A 19,262-nucleotide genomic window follows, 5' to 3' on the forward strand; every position below is an offset into this window, starting at 1 on the left:
AATTACTTACGCTTCATTAACCATTTCACCGTCACGCTAGGATTCGTCCAATTTTAAAAAAAAATTGTTTCGCGAGTTTTTAGCAATTTTTTCCTTACTTTCCGTTAAAACACGAATTAAAAGAGGTCTCATTCATAAAAATCGGCCAAATAGAAGAGAAGTTACAGTATTCGAAATCCGAAGAAATCAACAAAACTTCTCCAAACAAAATATAAAATGAAGGGGGAAAAAAAGAAATGTATAAATTACAATTTAATATGATTGACCTCAGAATGTGACAAGCAATTCAATTATAAAAAGGAGAAAAAATTGAGTGAAATTACAAAAAATTAGCCTCTTGCAGGGGCTTTCTTGTATGAGTTTTGACCTGAAGACAAGTAAATCCCGTTATATTATTAAAACGAAATTGACTCCATAGTTTAATGCCTTAGTTTCTTGAATACGATTATTTTAAGCACTCGAAAATTTATACCAGCAATTTTACCCATGGGGTGATTTCCTGAGAGCTGATAATATCACGAATTTCTCATAGAGCCCTTCAAAAATGGCTTGCTTTTTGGGCAGCCGATTCGGCCATCAAACCGGGGTTTAAATGGAAGCTGTTAATAACACAAAGCTCTGAGAAAAATTTTGAGATGAGTATAGGAACGGTTTGTAAATTACGAGGAGAGGCGGGCATTCTGTTCAGCATATCGATACATAAGTATTTTCACACGTAGAATTTAATTTTCACGTCAGGGAGTCGACATATTTTGATTTTTTTTATTTTATACGGAAAATTTATGGTTTTTCGGGATTGAAATTACTTACAATTGTTTCATGAAAAATGAATGCACCCAAAATGACTATAGCATTTTGACTTTCACATACGTGCACTCACTAAATTGATTGGTAAATTCAAAGAGTGGGTACATCGACCTGGTATATCAAGTTTCTGCGATTTTTTACGGCAAATCGGTAGATTTTCGGGATGTGGATTGCTTACTTTCAATTCATGAATGAATAAAGCATGGACATGGTTGAGCTTCTTTGCATGAAAAGACGTTTAAAATAACAAAATCAAGACATATTTAAGACAATTGCATTTATATCGAGTCAATTTCTTTTCAATAATATAACGGGATTTATAATACCGGTGATTTGGGTATTTTAGCCCCAAAATACCTTTAAATCGACTTTATCTTCTAGGAGTTCGACAGAATTTTTCCTTTCTTCGCTTAAATTTTTCCGTAGCACTTTTCTTCAAGAATCTGAAAAGATTTTGCTTGAGGCAGATCAAAAAACTTAAATTTGTTCGAATAGCTTTCTAGATTCACAATACACGGTCTCGTGAAGGTGCGTCGTTGACCTTGCAGTGTTGGATCGTGAATTCTCTTGTTGTGCTGCTTGCCTTTTTTTAAATCTCTGTAAATGAAAACTAAAGGGGTTGATATGTGCGAGTTAATGACGCGCCTTATCAACACATTGTGTTGGAGTTCACTGCTTGTTTTTTCTCTATGTTTATGAGTGACGAATGATTTGTGGGTTCCGCAGGTCTGAGTGGGTGCGGAACTGGAGCTGCTGGCACTACATGCGGGAATACTTCCCGATCGGGCTGGTGAAGCTGGAGGACCTGCCGGCGGACAAGAACTACCTGTTCTGCGGCTACCCGCACGGCATGCTCTGCAGCGGGGCTTTCGGCAACTTCGTGGCCGCCTCGCCCGAGTTCAAGCGCCTCTTCCCCGGACTCACCACCTACCTCCTCACTCTCAACGTCCACTTCAACATGCCCATCTTCCGCGAGCTCCTCCTTTGCTTAGGTGAGTACCAATGTCTCATAGAGAAAAAAAGGAGGTGTTTGCATTTCGGGCATCTTGGAATTTTTTTGATGACGTAGGTCGGTAAAGTGACGTTTAATTCTATAAAAAGTGCTTAAAATTATATCATGAGTTGATTTAAGCAAAAAAAAATGGGAAATTGTGGTCCGTTTTACCGACCTACGTCATAGGGTAAACAAACCTCAAGATGCAAACACCTCCTTTTTTTCTCTATGCCAATGTCTACTAGGAAATATGGTGTAGACGGAATCGAGCAAACTTGGCATATCTTAATCGAGAATTTTTAAAAAAGATCCACGTGCAATACTGCCGTGCTAAGGAAAAACGCCGTATGAACCTTCAGGCACTGTCATATTTCCTTCAATATAAAACGAACTTATTGAGAAAATTGTGAATATTTTTCTTCAAATTTTTCAGCTAATTTTGTTCGCATTTTGATCTAAAATATCTGAAAATTTCAAAGAAAAACATGCATAACGTTCCTCAAAAATACATGTTTTATCCGGGAAAATTTGGCAACTCTCGAATGTTCATGCGGCGTTTTTCTTCAGCGCGGCAGAATACTTAAGGAATGCTATAAATGACATCGATGGCCAAAAGGCGAAACCGCGTATCACTGTTTACGACGTTGCAGACTTCCTGCCATACTTTATTTTTTCTTTGGAAAACGAGTCGGCGTAATTTCTTGGAAACTTCCGTAATTATCTCTTCTCTAATGGCAGAATATTCCGCATTTTCAAGCTATAGAGTTGGCTTGTTCCTCTCTGAAAAATTGTAATGGGAGCTAAAATTCTTCAGTAACACAATGGAGTTCGTAGGTTTTGCACTTTGGTCATCGATATGATTTGTAACGTAAAAAGTAAAGTGCGAGCTCGTACATGCAAAATTGGATGGGAGCAAAGAGGAGCGGAGGCTTAAAACTGTTCGCTGTTTCGCGAGCATCTAGAGGTAACAAGATTTTTGCGGAAAATTTTCCGATCGTAGTTCCGGGCGGTTTGGTATGGGTGCACAAAAATTATAAAATAGTAAAAAAAAAAACGTGCATGAAAACAGATGTGAACTACTTGACCCATCGAACTTCGTACACGAGACATTGTCCATAATTAATTATGTCACGTTGAAATTTGGATATTTAGACCCATCTATCCCTTCGTCACGCGCTTGTCACGCAGATCTGGGACCCATTAACGACTTTTACATTACACTTTCCTCGATTTTAGCGTGGTTTTGGCGTTAATCGGTAATTTTTGTATGGATTCTTCTACCGAAATTTTCAAAAAATTGTCGTGAGGAACCAACTTCTAGGTACGTTCCCTCCCTCCTTCTGTTACACGCCAATCGCACTGAACCAAAGCTCTCCTCCCCAGTGGTGATTTTCAAGTAAAATGTTACTTTAAGGTGATTCGATGGACGCCATATTTTGTGTCAGAACGGCATGCGATATATCGCATCAATTGGTTCCATTTTTTCAGCTACTCGTCATTTTTCTTCAATTTTGAAATCGCAATTCTGTTGTCAGGAGACTAAAGCTGTCACTTACCAATTTCAGCAAAGAAATTCAACGTAAAAAAGGCGTGTTTTTTTTCAGAGAGAAAACATCGCATTCGATACTGATATCGAAACTGCCCTCGAATGCGATATTTTCTCTCTAAAAAAACCACGCCTTTATTACGTTGAATTCCTTTGTTAAAATTGGTAAGTGGATGCTTTAGTCTCCTGACAACAGAATTGCGATCTCAAAATTGGAGAAAAATGACGAGTAGCTGAAAAAATGGAACCAATTGATGCGATATATCGCATGCCGTTCTGACACAAAATATGGCGTCCATCGAATCACCTTAACAATCGATTCTGAAATCTACATGTATATATTTATACTCGTAATTATTAATTTAAATGGAGAAGAAAGTGTTGCCAACTAACGAGGATACCCTCCTCTCCTCTCCCTCTTCTCCTCTCCACTCCTCTCCTCTCTTCTCCTCTCCTCTCCTCTCCTCTCCTCTCCTCTCCTCTCCTCAGAGCATAACGTAATTTATGAACGGACCCTGACAATGATACTGAAGAATCCTATTCAACACGGAATGGAGAGTCATAATGACGACGACGCTGGAGAGAGACACTCAGGTTGTTGGTTGCATCGAGTGACACACGACACACTCGTAATAATCAGCGCGGCAGAAAATTGTCCGATAAACGGTTACTGATTGCCGACGGGCAATCAGTGATGCGTTGCAGTACGGTTAGTACGGCCACGGCACGAGACAACATACACCATTACCAGGGTTGCCAGATTATCGTGGACCTTCTCCCTGGTGCATTAATGTTAAATATGCGAATATCAAAATATTTGGCTTTAACCGATGTCGATTTCCTGGAGGAGCGAACGATGAGCTAGCCCTTCGATAAACGGAGATGCGTGCAGAGGCGATACGTACTGCAGTAACTGATACAGGCAAAAGTTTGGGAAATTCATACGCGATCCAAGGGGGGGCGTAGGGGGCGTGCCCCCCTTCCTGATCGCCCGAAAAGAGGGAGGATGAAAAAAGGGAGACAGGAAGAAGGTAGCTTATATTTGGTGTAATAATGCATGGCGCAACTGACTCAGGCTGCGTATTAGATGCTTTCAAATTTCGAGAATATTCTAGGGGCAGCCGCAGCCCCCCCCCCCCCCCCCGATCCCCCTTCCGTTGGAAATGTTTGGATCCGCCATAGGGAAAATGCCAATTTGGATATGGAGAGAAATCGTTACGGGTGAGCTGTACTGCCTAGATGCTTGAAATATTATGTCGGTGCCGCATCTCACAGCAGAAGAAACCGAAAACGAATGTACGATACGAGTATAGGAAATCGTGAGACATGTTTCCTCGTCTAGAGTTCTTGCATGAATACACATTAGATGTGTTGACCGACTCGCCCTGGTAAAAATTGGCAGTAGAATCTGTGTTCCAAAATACCATAGACCTAAAGCCGGCTGTAAGATTTTCAATAGTTTCTATAGCCAGCTGCACAATGTCTTATAGCCTTTTATAGCCGATGGCGATTGAGCAACAGCCAGGCGATAAAGTGTATGCTACATGTTACTAATTACAGATGCTAGGACTTAGTGAGTTTTTGGACTACCGCTCTATTTTTGGGCCGCAGTATCTTGATTTATTTTGCGCGGAAAGCTCCGTACTTTTGAAGGATGCCTGCCATTCCTAATATGTTGGAGCGCCTTCAATTTCGTATGATACTGTGCAATACCTCTGGTGTGAAATAGTTGCTTCAAGCGCCGTGGCACGCTGCGGTGCGGCAGGCGGGCAGCCAGCGCGAAAAGCGCCTTAGCGCCTACAAACCTAACAGGGATACTTCACGCATTGCGCCATGCGTGAAGTATCCCAGTTAGGTTTGTAGGCGCTGGTGCGCGCTTATTGCTGGCAGCAGCAGCACGCCGCTCCGCTCTGTGTTATGCTCCAATATAATCTTGCGGAGTCAGCGTTTTTCAACTCATGATTTTGAAATGTTTGCACATCTGTATGGATTATTCTCATTTTAAACGATGAAAAAAATATGTATTAAAGGAAAATATAATGTGTGTTTTGTGAATATTATGTTGGCTCCGTATCAAACTTAATGATTTCCAAAGCACACGAATTTCTACACAATTTCTTATAGCCGATGGCGATAAAGTGTAAAAAGCCCAGTTGCATACTTTTTTATCGCTTCGTATAGCCCGGCTATATGATTTGCTCCGCTTTCTACAGCCAGCTATATGATTTTCTATTGCCTCCTTTAGCCGGCTATAAGAATTCCTATGGTATTTTGAAACGCAGCTCCTATCGCCAATTTTTACCAGGGCGTAAGTGAGATATTAGCGCTTACTGAAAACTTACTTTACTCTATAAAAACGCAGAAATAATTTGACTAATCAAAACAAATAATATCGTTTCCTGTGACTATTTTGCAACGAGATCTTAAAACCGCCGTCCATATTTTATTTTATTTAATTTTTTGTTTTTAAGAAAAACCTGCAACAAATATTGTGGGTCGTTCTTGTTTTAGGAATAATATTGTAAGAGCGAAGACACATTTTTAAAAAAATCATGAAAAAAGAACGAGTCTTTTTTTTTTACTAAAAATAAAACACGAGAGGAAATTTGCGACGTTACATTTTGAACAACGAGTTCTCCGAGTTTATGGCTATTACTAATTCCCTCCATTCCAAGTCCATGATGCCTTTTGGCTAAATGCTCTTCTAAGTTCCTATCAAGTGCCGCATGAAACTCACCATTAATTCATTAGACAGGCACAAAAACGCATTGCAGATTTCGCTAACGAATCGACAGCTTTGGATGGTGGGAGTGATAATGCGTTGCGTACGTCTATGACTGAACACGGAGATGATGAGCGATGCACCCATGTTGCCACTTCGCGTCTATTTTTCAGGATATTCCTATGTGGATAGAATATATTGCATACGTATTTAATGCGAGATGCGGCAATATTTACGCATACAATTAACTTCCGCCAACGCTGATCGCCGACAAAACAGCGAACATATTAGCACCTGGGTATCAAAATCTCAGGTTCAAGGTCTGCAGGGCCTTCCTACCATGCCGCGCCGGCACCGTTGCGTTGGTCTTGATGATTGCACTTCCAAATTTCGAGGTCTATAAATGAGTCCTATGACATTTCGTTAGACCAATAGACGATCAGCCAGATTCCGTAACACATCGCAAATGAAAAGATCCTGTAAGCGTGAGTAGGTTGCCGCTTCCTGTCAAGTGTTCAGGTATAGAGCTCGGAGTGATTTCTGAATACCAATTTCCTATGTTTTTCCGAAATTTTCCTTAAATTTGCTATGATAGATAGTACTAGCTAACTATGAATCCAAATTTTCCGTGTTTTATGGAAATTTCCCCCAACTTGCACGAGACGAGAAAAGACAGAATTTGACTACAGTCGACTCATCCGACCCAACCGATAAACCTGGTATTAATATTAACACACCCAAAAAATAAAAAAATAAATATTTTAAAAACAGAAACAAATAAATGTTGATCATAAATGCGTAATCAAACATGTTTTCTATATTTCAGTTGTAAACACTCATAGAGCCAGCCAAGATTAAAAATCCCATCGACAAATCATTTATAAGCTCATATTTAATTGTGAGCATCAGGCATGGTGTCAAAATCCGAATTTCAGTTTTCTAAACGTTCATTTCAGGACTTCAGGGGCTTTAAGCTTGAGTAGGAATACTGAGATCCATTTTGGTCCCTTGATATTATATTTCCTGATTTCTTATCAGGAAAAGTATGAATAAGGGGACGATTTCGAGCGATTTTTTGTACTGACTCTTCAGTCCGTTGAATGAAGCAGGTTATCAAAGGTTAAAGGAGTTATCAAACACAAGAAACTTACCAAATTAGTTGAATTTGGTAATCACGTATTGTAATGAGGTCAAGTTCTCGCCTGTGAACAGAAAGATAAGAGGTTGGGAACGTGGAAAATGATTATGAGGATAAATATATAACTTTTTACCCAAGTTTGAGTCCCGTTAAAAAGGAAACTCTATAGGTAGTCTAAAGTGGACATTCTAGAAGAACTTTACACTTACGTTATATGTATGTACCAATAGGTCGTCGTGGTGCAAAACATTTAGATCCGAATAGTCACAACTCAAATGGGTTCTATGTGTTTTTCCGAATTTGAAGTCCTTCGGGAATCCGGACACGACAGTTTTCGAGTTCATTCCCATTACGCCGAGACCAACTTTAGTTGGATTTTTACATTCCGGTAATTTGGTCCTTGAATTCGGACCCACGTTCCTCAAAGAAACAGTATCATGAAATTCTGCCTGCCAGACTCACGAAGGAGTGCGTGAGTTGATGCAGGTCAAATTGCATACTCTTCAGAATTGAAGGAACTTTATAGGAGTGACACTAGAAACTCGGCACTGAAAAAGAGCTAACAGTTAAAATGAATCTCGGAACCATTGATCAGTGATAATATTTGACCGTTCACGTAAATAATCTCAAAATTAGTCCACGGTGACAAAATTATTGTGACTCGTTTTTGTTGAGTTGGATCAAATAATCGGATTTTGCGATGTTGGAAGAAATTCTATGTCAAGCGTTTTGGAGATAGAGTTATAAGTAGTAAGGAAAAGCTGTTAATTTTTTTACTAATAAAGGTTTAAAATGACAGTAATATGCGGTGCTTTGGGGTCCTGAACGTGGTGGATCAGAGTTTTCGGTAGAATTTTCTCCAAATTACGTTTTTTGAACCGCGATATCTTCAAACCACCGGAACTTCGCTTTGACTTGGGGTTTTTGGCTTGTCATGAACATTAATGAAAACCTATCTCGCGATCAATAAAGAGGATACCCTGCAGGAGCGTGTGCTCTGGGTCAAAATAAGCCCTCTTTTCTCTGTATACGTCCCCACCCCCAAAACTACCCCCTTCCCCCCATCGTAGATACGATCCACAAATTTTTGGAAAATTGTGGGTTTGCTCTGAATATTAGCGACGGTCATAGACTGAAACTCATGAAAAAGGGTTACTCCGTATACTTTTCGGCGCCTCGTTCATCCAAAATCTCAATAATATCGAAATCCCACGGGGATCTCTTAGGACTGGGTCTAGGGGGTATTCCATACCTTCCAGACCTCCCCCCTAATAGAGGGGCCCCCAGGGCTTCAAGCCGTCCTCAGCAACATAACCTAGCTACGCCTGCGGGCCGCTCATTGAAATGCATAGACAAAGCTGAAGTACCACTGAAATATTTTCATTCAAAATTCCGAGGTAATTTCGGTTAGTCTCATATAAAAAAAGAAAGTACATTTAGAGATTTAGAAGCCTCGTATTGGAGGCACGCATATTTCAACTTTAGACATCGATATAATATAGTCGCCGAACATCACGAGTGATATAATGCGACGACGTGAAATCCATTCGGGATGAGTAGATTTCACTCCACAGTCACACCACTCGTATTTTTTGGTTCTTGCGGGCTGATCATTAAAAATTATAGACAAAGCTATAGATAAAGCGACAGAAAAAATAAACAAAGGGGAAATGAACGATCTTATTTGGTTGAAACTGGTGGTTGCTATGAACAAAGGAGGCCGGCAATGGGCTAACCAACGGCAACCCACAAGAGATCCTTTAGTTAGTCCACCATTTCCTCCCTCAGTCCATAAACACCACCCATTTCAACCGATAGGATAGCTTCATACACCTTATGTCTTCCTTGTCTATAACTTTCCCTGACAATTTCAACCATCAGCCCACTGTGCGCCTATGGATAATTCAGCTTTAGTAATCAGGTAACGAAAAAAGAGCCCGCCTCTTCGATATTGAGAGCTATCTGGGTGGCTGGGAGGAATTGACCTAATTACTTTGCTCCAATTGTGAACATTTGTCTGGATTGTCGTGTGCAGGAAGCTGCTCATCGTCGCGGGAGAGCATGACGTACCTGCTGGGCCACCCGGAGAAAGGCAAGGCGGTCGTGTTGATGGTCGGCGGGGCCTCCGAGTCCCTCTACTGCCACCCCGGCTCCTACAAGATCATCCTCAAGCGACGAAAGGGATTCATCAGGGTCGCACTCGAAACCGGGTAAGTCCAGAGCATCAATGACCATAGACTCGTTATTTAATGCACTGGAAAAAAAAACACATTGGATCTAGAGTCCAGAGTCTTAAAAACATAGACAAGAAAAAGTACTCTTGATTCAATCAGAATCTAGCTTAAATCAAGAACCAAGCCTCTTAATTAAAGCGGATTTCGTTTTGATTCAAGCAAAAATCCGATTGAATCAAGAGTATTTTTTCTTGTCAATGTTTTCAAGAGTCTGGATTCTAGATCCAATGTGTTTTTTTTTTCCAGTGATACAGATTGGTTGGCAATATATAGCCATACAATTTAAGACGACAAGTTTATAGGTTCAATACATCGGAGATATCGCTCATCGAAAAACATGGTGAATGACGTCATTCACTAGGGTAGTCGATGAATGACGTCATAAACCGCGGTAGTCGGTAAATGACGTCATCCACCGCGGTAGTGCATGAAGTGGTTTCGTTCACCTTGGTGTTATCCGTGTTTTACATTAAGCAATCAATGCCAATGTGTCTCACTGATAGATGAAACAAAGGCGGAAGAAACCATAGTATGCACAACCGTGGTCGATGACCGCATGCGCCGTGTGTTTCGACGGGCAAAGGCTCTGGAAATATTGAACAGATTTTATTATTTTTGGCTACAGAAGTTCAAGTCATCAAAACACGATTCTGTAACTGGCACAAATGATGACCCACTGTTAGTCTACAGCTATATGCCACTCTACCGTTATGGTTGACGAAAATTATACTATAACAGCGGGCTGATCATTGAAATTGATAAACCAAACTGTAGAAAGAGAAGACAAAAGGAAAATGGAATGATCCTATTGGTTGAAGCGGGTGGTTAGAATAAGCGAGAGGGGATGATGGACTAACCGAAGGGCTTCCCGTGAGTTGCCGTTAGTTAGTCTATTACTTGCCTCCTTTCTCCATTGCAACCATCCGCTTCCACCGATAGAATTGCTCAATTTATCCTTTGTCCTCTTTGTCTAGGGGTTTGTCTATCCACGTCAATAATCAGCCTGCTGCTGGAAATATACTCAAGTACGTGCAGGCTTCTCTTTTTACTTAACCTTTGGAATGTTAAAAATTTTCTCTGAATTTGTTCTTTCCAAAACGAGAGAACGTACATAACTACATTTCAACGATGCAAAATTTCCCTTCACAGATTGCATTTACATTAGAGAACCGTTGAACCTTTCTACTGAAAATTTCTCTAACTATTCCTCAACTACACGCAGATATAAACAAAATGTTACATAGTTGTAGCATAGGCATGGTTTCGGTCAATTTTGCAACCTTTGAAAGTAATCACGTTTCTTTGTGGAAAATGACACATTTTTAAACAAACAGATAAATTGCTAATGATAATGCCACGTTCATTTACATTCACTTCACTAATAACAGCAAGATAGAAGAGGACAGGCGCGTTTACCAAGGAACAAACTAGACCGACGCAACGATGACATGAACGCCTTGATACAACTATTCGTGCTCAACGGATGTCCGTGCTGCATATATACTAAAATGAAGGTGTTACGGATCTAAGGGTCAATTAGAAATGGGGATTGAAAAGAAGAGGCTTATGTCACAACAGAGAATGGCACCACTCAACATAAATTTATGTGGTAACCAATGGGTCAACTGATGATGCATGTGTCGCAGGCAAATAGTGAAATCAGGCATTTTGTCAAATACCTATAGGCAGATAGTCAAATTTTGACGGTCTACAAAATTGTGTGGATTTATGGCGAAAAGCTCACGATTTATCACTATTTATTGAAAAAAAACTCATCAAACCTACGAAGTCTTTTTAAAGTGTGCAAACACTTCAAAATCATGAGTTAAAAAAACGATGACTATGCGAGTATAAATATTAAAGTTTAACAGAGCGGAGCGGCGTGCTGCCAGCGCGAGAGGCTCACTGGCGCCTACAAACCTAAAAGGATACTTCACGCATTGCACAATGCTTGAAGTATCCACTTAGGTTTGTAGGCGCCAATGCGCGTTCCGCGCTTGGCCGCCCGCCCTCCGTGCGGCGGCGCCTAAAGCAACTATTTCACGACAGAGGTGTTGCACATTATATGAAATTGAACGTATGAAGAATGACAGGCATCCTTTAAAAGTACAGATCTTTCCTCGCAAAATAAATCAAGATACTTATCGTACACAGGAAAAATCTAAGAGCCTTTGGCTGAGGCAAATATAGAGGTTTATTCGGTTCAGGTATAACAAGGTGGGAATTTCATGAAAGATAATTAAGTCCTGCATGTTACACGAGAGAGGTGTAGAGAGTTTAAGTGAATTTTGTCTCGTGGAATTGACGCTCCCCCATTTTTACCAAAACTCTCAACAATATATTATTCTCCGTTGGACCAAACAGACAAAACAAAAAAACAAGCAAACCCTCATTCTTCCAAGACATTATACATTTTCATCCAGAAACGTCGTGAACAATTGTCGTTTGTATTTACCTACATGTGGGCCAATTAGCTTTGGGTCTCAACTGGCACGTGGACCAAAACTCCCGTGCCTAAAAAACGCGTGGACGTAAATTACTGGAAAAAACAGGTCGCGAACAAAAAATCGTTGACGACATGTCCTATAACCTTCTCTTCAATTGCTTATCATATTTTTAAATGTTGAAATTCCAAAAATTCTGTACTTTACGACAGGCTGAAAATTTCAAGATCAGTGTCTCTTCAGGAGCTAAAAATAGTTTACAATACTATTGTGTTTGCAAATTTTTACGGAGAATTTTTTCTTGCAGGAGCAATATTTTGTCTGAAATTAGGAAAGGAATCAGAATTTCAATCTAAGTTAGAATATTTGACTATTTGTCTAGGCATTTGACAGCCTGATTTTACTATTTGCCTGCGACACATGCATTGTGGTTAATGTGACATACGTCTCTTCTTTTCTTTCCCAATGTTTAGCCGAACCAGGGTCTCTTAGTTTTTTTTTTCATCTTGGAAATTCCTGATGAAATCTTGATTTTTGACAGCTAAATCCTGATTTCATGACTTTTCCAAATCCTGATTCGAAATTTTTGGCGGAGGCGAATGTGACTTCACCAAAATAGCTCGATAAAAAAATCCGATCGGACGGCCGACTTTTCTCAAATCCTGATTTTACGACTGATTTTTCCTCAAATCCTGATGAAATCAGGATTAAATCCTGATTGACCTCAAATCCTGATAGAATCGGGAAAATCCTAATGCTAGACACCCTGCAAACGGACTCATCATCTGCAAACATTTTTTAGTGCCACATCTTTTTCTCTATTCGTCTAACGACCTATTTATTCCATCCTAAAAATGTTGTATTTTTAATTTTCCCAGTGCTCCTCTAGTGCCCGTCTTCTCGTTTGGGGAAACGGATGTGTTTGACCAAGTGTCCAACCCGCCCGGCTCCTGGCTCCTGTGGCTTCAGAGCACGCTTAAGAAGGTTTTGGGCGTGGCGCCATGCATACCCCTGGGTCGAGGCATCTTTCAGTACTCCTTTGGCATCGCTCCCCGGCGAACCCCCATCACAACTGTTGGTAAGCAAGCGCCCTTAAATTTTGAGTGACCATCTGATTAAATTACTCGATCTGATCTTATTATTTATGTCATTAATAGATAATTCAGCTTTATACAGTTTTTACATTTATACATGAATCAGTTTTGTACATACAAAACAGCACTTAAATATATTAAATTAATAGATGAAAAGAAGATATTTAACAATTATTAGCAATAGGGAAGGAGAGGTAGAATAATGTATACATTAATCATTAGCAATAGAGAAGGATGCACTAACTAGTCCATCATTTTCTCCCTTCGTCTATAAGAACCACCCATTTCAACCATTAGGATCGGGCCATACACTCTATGTCTTCTTTGTGTATAGCTTTGTCTATCAATTTCAGCAATCAGCGCTGTCTAGGGATGGACGAATGTCGAATTCGAATGCGATTATTCGAATATTCGAAACTTTCCGAATGCGATTATTGCGATTATTTGAGAATTCGAATCTTGAGATTGCGAATAGTTCAGCGAATATATAGAAGCGAATATTCGAATAGTTTCGATTGTTGCTTTGATTTTTGATTTTTTATGAATCGTGAGAGATAAAATGACACTTTTGATACTTTTGAATGCGATTATTCGAATATTCGAATATTAGAATTTGCGATTTCGAATATCTCGGAAACGAATATTCGAATGTGATGCGACTATCTCGGTGCCGATAATTCGAATTCGACCATCCCTACCGCTGTCAACCTACATACATATTATGAAAAATTCAACGGATTTTTATTTAAATGATTTCTGTTTCGACTTCCAGTTGGAAGACCAATCATGTTACCGCAGGAGCCGAACCCTTCGAACGAGCTCGTGGACAAATACCACAAGATCTTCATGGAGGAACTTATGGAGCTCTTCGAGACGCACAAGGGCAAGTACCTCGAGGACCCGAAAACCAAGCTGATCATCGAGTGATACTCTTTCTCCAGAGGCTTTGACCGAGCCCGCAAATGCTAGTCATTACCTCCACCAATACCTGTGATACCAGTATTTATACCGCCCGCTCAACAAAAGGGCTCCATCAAAATTAGCTTCTAATTAATTTTAGAAAGAACGAAACTCCCGGCGTGATAACAAAATGCGCGAGGCGACATTTGCACGAGGATGCTTGTTATATGTAGTTTTAAGAATCGTTGTCACGAGAATTTTATTTAGTTTTAGCTTTCGTTTCGAATTTTATTGATTTATTTAGTGGGTCAGTTATCAGTGTTGTTGATAATATTTTCAAGAACGCTCCAGTGTATGATTCTATCATGATATACCGTCACAAAGTGTCCGACAAGTGAATCGGCGGATGTAAGAACCGAAGGTAACCATTATCTGATGAACCGCGTAAGACATAAGACTACTTATGTTTTATGCGGCTCATCAAATAATGGACATAATCGATTTTGACATCCACCGATCCTATTTTGAAATATCTCCAAAATGCACGAAGTTCACGCAAATAGAACTATTTCCCATTGCTTTAAGGATAAGATGTAATCAATTGAATCCTTTTTGGGACTTGGCGACTTTCGACGAGAATTTGGTTCCGCGAGAAAACATTTTGTTGCGATTGTATTTAAAATTATATTTTAGTATTATTTATCATGAGATAACCTCTTGAAATGGTGGCAGCTTGGCTGCATTTTTCGGATTCAAAGGAATCTCAAAACTCTTGTTTGTCCTACAATGTCTCTTTTTTATTGATAGTTTTAAACATTTTTACCATTAGATGGTAAAGTAAGTGTAAATTGCATAAATTCCTACGATGTGATTTTTTCGAGTTAAATGAAACTCAAACTTCATTATTTTCGTGCTATTTTTATTGTTGTTTCATCGTCGCTGTATTTATTTTACGGAAAAATTGAATGTAATATAAAAGTCAATAAAAGTATGGAAATCTTTCGATGAAAAATATACTGCTATTTGATTTCGGAAAAAAAGAAAATCACTTTGCCCTCACACACATGACGCAGTTTAGCTAAAATCGCGTGAGGTTTTGATTCCTCGCACATGTAGGGGGTGCATAACTACTCATAAAGTTTTTTACTCATTAAGTTTTTTTTTTCTCTCTTTTCTTTTTTTTTGACCTTTATTTGCCATGGCCTGACTCCTTAGGATTAATGGCCTTTAAAGTAATGTAGAGCTTTTTTAAGTTTTTTGACTACGTCAAAACTTGTAAAAAGTTGTAAAAAATTGTTGGTGTCCGCCACGCGGCCGCCAACCGCTGAAAAAAACGTAAAAGTCTCAACGTACTGACGGGAAAAGTGAACCTTCTTCGGCGAAGCTTTCATCGCGCGTTACAGCCAATTAAGGTTATTTTAAAAACATGGGCGAAACAGCATGGTTTTTAAACAAAGAAGAGCATGTGTCTCAAGTGATAAAAAAGGAGGAAAGAAACAAAGAACTATGTGAAATGCCAACGAACGACATTACACGCAGAGCACCTCTCAGATTAGATATAGTGAAGTTGATATCACTTTGGTTTGGATACTCATCAATTCATCATACACAGAGGTACGTACGTGTATTCATATTCTGCGGAAAGTGTAATTTTATCACTTCGTAACTAATTTCTTCGAACAAGGTCTGAGTAGTTTTCGCTTAAGTAATCTTGAAACGGTCGTCAAACTGGAAATTGCAAAAAAAATGAGATTTTTCGCTACAACGGGAGTGGCAGGACTTTGCAGGTTTGGACTTGACGGATCATGTAATGTAACCTGAGGGTATGATTTGTAGGTAGGTGAATAGAAACCAAGATGTTATGGATATATTTATTCAATTCACTGAAGCACTTTTCGGCTTACGCCATCATCATAGCAATATTACAAATCTTAAACATAAACATAGTCACAGTTCAAAATTTTTACGAAAATTTACATCACAAATATATGATGGTGTTGAAATTAAAAACGCAATAGATGAAAAGAGAGATCATTGCACCTATCTAAGGTGGCGTAAGCCGAAAATGACTTAAGTGAATTGAAGAAATACATCCACAACACCTTGCTTTCTACTCATTAGGTACTTACAATAGAGGGTATTAAGAGGTTTTATAGTACTCAGTCTAAGCACTAAAGTCACCGGGGTCATAGAAATGCTCACGTCAAGTTTTCAAAATATTTAGAAGCTTCCGAAACTTTGTGAAAACATTAATTCTTTTCTCACAATAAAGGGGCTCAGAGGTCCAAACGGTTACGATATTCTTACGATATATCGATGAACACCCGAAAGATCGCGTCCTCGTCATTGTTTACTGGAGTATTGTGTGTGACCAACTTATGTAACTTATTCCTTAAGGCTTTTGTATCATTGGAAAGATTGAATGGATCGAAGGACAACGAGAGAACTTTTATGTTGAACAATAATCTCTACGAAATAGTTGAACTTCAAATATATTTTTCTCGGCTCTGACATTAAAAATATGGATTTGCTATTTTCTGCTGAACACAGCCCATAGTTTGAAGAATTAAGTTATAGATGAAAAGATTTCTTGATAGGAGGATAAGTTAAGAAGCAAAATAGAAAACCACGTTCACCCAAAATTGAGTTTCACGCTGTTCTGCGAACAAAATAACAATATAATTTTTTCATAGTTAATCATAGCGGGTGGAAATTCAAGATTTATCCTTGAAATTCATTTTCGAAACTGTCTCTCCGCCATTCGCACTTTCAGAGATAAAAATGCAGACCCCTGATCTGAATATTCCCCTGATCAGATTTAATTATTTCACCAAACTTTTGATTTTTAATTGCAAAAAATGCAAGAATGAAAAATTTCTGACCGGGTTAACTGGCCCTGGTAAAAATTGGCAGTAGAATCTGTGTTCCAAAATACCATAGACCTACGGCCGGCTGTAAGATTTCCAATAGCTTCTATAACCGGCTACACAATTTCTTATAGCCTTTTATAGTCGATGACGACTAAGCGACTCACAGCCAGGCGATAAAGTGTAAGCTAAACGTCACTAATTACGGATGCTAGGACTTAGTGAGTTTTTGGACCACTGCTCTCTTTTTGGGCCGTAGTATCTTGATTTATTTTGCGAGGAAAGCTCCGTACTGTTGATGGATGCCTGCCATTCCTAATATATTAGAGCGCCTTCAGTTTCGTATGATACTGTGCAATACCTCTGGTGTGAAATAGTTGCTTCAAGCGCCGTGGCACGCTGCGGTGCGGCAGGCGGGCAGCCAGCGCGAAACGCGCATTGGCGCCTACAAACCTAACAGGGATACTTCACGCGTTGCGCAATGCGTGAAGTATCCCTGTTAGGTTTGTAGGCGCCGCAGGGCGTCGCCGCTCCGCATTGTGTTAGGCTCTAATATTTAATCTGGCGGAGTCAGCGTTATTCAACTCAAGATTTTGAAATGTTTGCACATCCTGTATGGATTATTCTCGTTTCAATTGATGAAAAAAAATATGTATTAAAGGAAAATATAACGTGTGTTTTGTAAATATTTAGGTGGTCCCGTATCAAACTTAATGATTTCCATAGCACACGAATTTCTACACAATTTCTTATAGCCTTTTATAATCGATGGCGAAAAAGCAACAGCCAGGCGATAAAGTGTAAAGCCCGGCTATAGGAACTATAGCCCGGCTGCATAATTTTTTATCGCTTCGTATAGCCCGGCCGTATGATTTTCTCCGCACTCCACAGCCAGCTTTATGATTTTCTGTAGCCTTCTTTAGCCGACTATAAGAATTCCTATGGTATTTTGAAACGCAGCTCTTATCGCCAATTTTTACCAGGGGGGGACGAGCGGAACTTCAGAATTTCGAGACTTCTTCTACGGAGGGCGTATGATCTAAAAGAATTGATTAGCAAGGTGAATAGCGTATGACGTATTGATAAACTAACAACAAACCAGTGCCCCAGTAACACCAATGCTTAAGAAGCACTTTGAGAACTGACCGACCGGTGACGTACTTCTCCTTATTGATTTCACGGGTTGAAACACTCAATCGCCACAAAAATGATATTCATCTAATCTCTGTTACCTCACTAGATTGAATCATGTGATGTGAGTAGGTACCACCTTGTGGTGGGCTGCACGCAGTTCGAACTTGTTCGTTAAACTCCTTTTAGTGATACATTTCAGTAGCGCGAAGTTTCAAGGGAGCGAATCTTTTAATTTATTGTTCAAAAAGTACTCGTTGCAAACTAACCTACACCTGTGTTCATCCTCTGAAGCTCTGACTACGCGTGGTTAGAGATTTTTTTTTAAAATTGAGTGGGGGGGAGGGGCACTGGTAATGTTCAGTGTACAGGGTGATCCAAAAGTCCCGCACCCCCTGCACCAAGAGTCACCACTGTAACTTTTCAATAAATTGAGATATGGAGATTCGAAATTTTAAGAGTGGTCCAAGGTCACAGGGAAACGAAGGTGGGGACCCCCCAAGATTGTAAGGGGACCTCAGTGAAATGGGGCATAACCCCTAGGGGTTACACGGGTGGTGCGAAAGGGAGAATCACCCTGTATACAAGCACAGTATTTTAAATCCTGTATTAGGATTTTCATGACAGCAATGATACAGACGAGGTCTCTCGGCAACTGGTGTTACCTATTTGTATGCTGGGTGCTGGTGATTTTCCACGGAATTCGATCATATTCTTGCCGTACGACCACCCATCATTCAGACGCGACAGAAGGTGAGTGCTCCTCACGCATTTTTTTTTTGTCAGCGGGTCTGCAAATGTCAGGAAATTAATAAATGGCTGCTCTGCATGGTTTCCATAAGGCCACTTCTTTAGGAAAAAAGTTTGACCGTCCGCGTCCGCCTACCCTCCAAGAAAAAAATCATCTCTCTATTCAGCCCTACACTCCCATCTCCTAAAAATATGTTCAACAAAAAAGAATGGGTATCGATACTTACATACATAAATCCGCTTTTCCTGATATAGCCAGATATAGTTCCTTTTAGCATAAATACATCCAATTTAGAAATAAATACCGTTTATTCATACACTTTAAATATAATTTAAATAATAACTGGAGCTACCTGATCATTTAATTTTTATAAAAATGTACCAAATCTTCTTTATAATTTAACAACTATTCGAATCTGCAGAAAAGTATCAACTCAAATGATCTGGGTATTAGCAGATATATCGACGGTGTAAGTCGGCAATCACATAACTCGATTTGCGACGTCGCAGACTTTCTATCATACTTTATTTTTTAAACGGAAAATTACTCAACGGCAATTCTTTAAAACTGCTGTGGTTTTTCTTCTCTGTACGAAGAAAATTCTGCAAAAACTTCAAAGAATGATGTCAATTTA

The 19,262-nt window shown here is 39.6% G+C and overlaps 2 protein-coding genes across 4 annotated transcripts in view; both read left to right on the forward strand.

Moving 5' to 3' along the window:
* The window catches only part of LOC109038694 (2-acylglycerol O-acyltransferase 2-A), a 33,694-nt gene extending 18,803 nt beyond the window's left edge, over positions 1-14,891 (forward strand). The window contains exons 3-6 of the mRNA XM_072301357.1: positions 1,534-1,799; positions 9,243-9,417; positions 12,764-12,963; positions 13,752-14,891. Coding sequence (XP_072157458.1) covers positions 1,534-1,799; positions 9,243-9,417; positions 12,764-12,963; positions 13,752-13,906 — 796 coding nt within the window. The 3' untranslated portion in view covers positions 13,907-14,891. The remainder of the gene's footprint in view (positions 1-1,533; positions 1,800-9,242; positions 9,418-12,763; positions 12,964-13,751) is intronic.
* Positions 14,892-15,290: 399 nt separating this feature from the next.
* LOC109038650 (uncharacterized) overlaps positions 15,291-19,262 on the forward strand; it is a 42,240-nt gene continuing 38,268 nt past the window's right edge. Inside the window, exons 1-2 of one of the 3 annotated variants that reach the window (XM_072301354.1) lie at positions 15,291-15,493; positions 18,491-18,630. In XM_072301354.1, the coding sequence (XP_072157455.1) occupies positions 15,306-15,493; positions 18,491-18,630 (328 nt within the window). In that variant the 5' untranslated portion in view covers positions 15,291-15,305. Of the gene's footprint in view, positions 15,494-18,012; positions 18,187-18,490; positions 18,631-19,262 lie in introns of those variants that run through there. The other 2 variants (XM_072301355.1, XM_072301356.1) reach the window with 2 other exon arrangements.

Source organism: Bemisia tabaci, chromosome 6 (genome assembly GCF_918797505.1).
Source record: "Bemisia tabaci chromosome 6, PGI_BMITA_v3".
In the NCBI taxonomy this organism is placed as follows: domain Eukaryota; kingdom Metazoa; phylum Arthropoda; class Insecta; order Hemiptera; family Aleyrodidae; genus Bemisia; species Bemisia tabaci.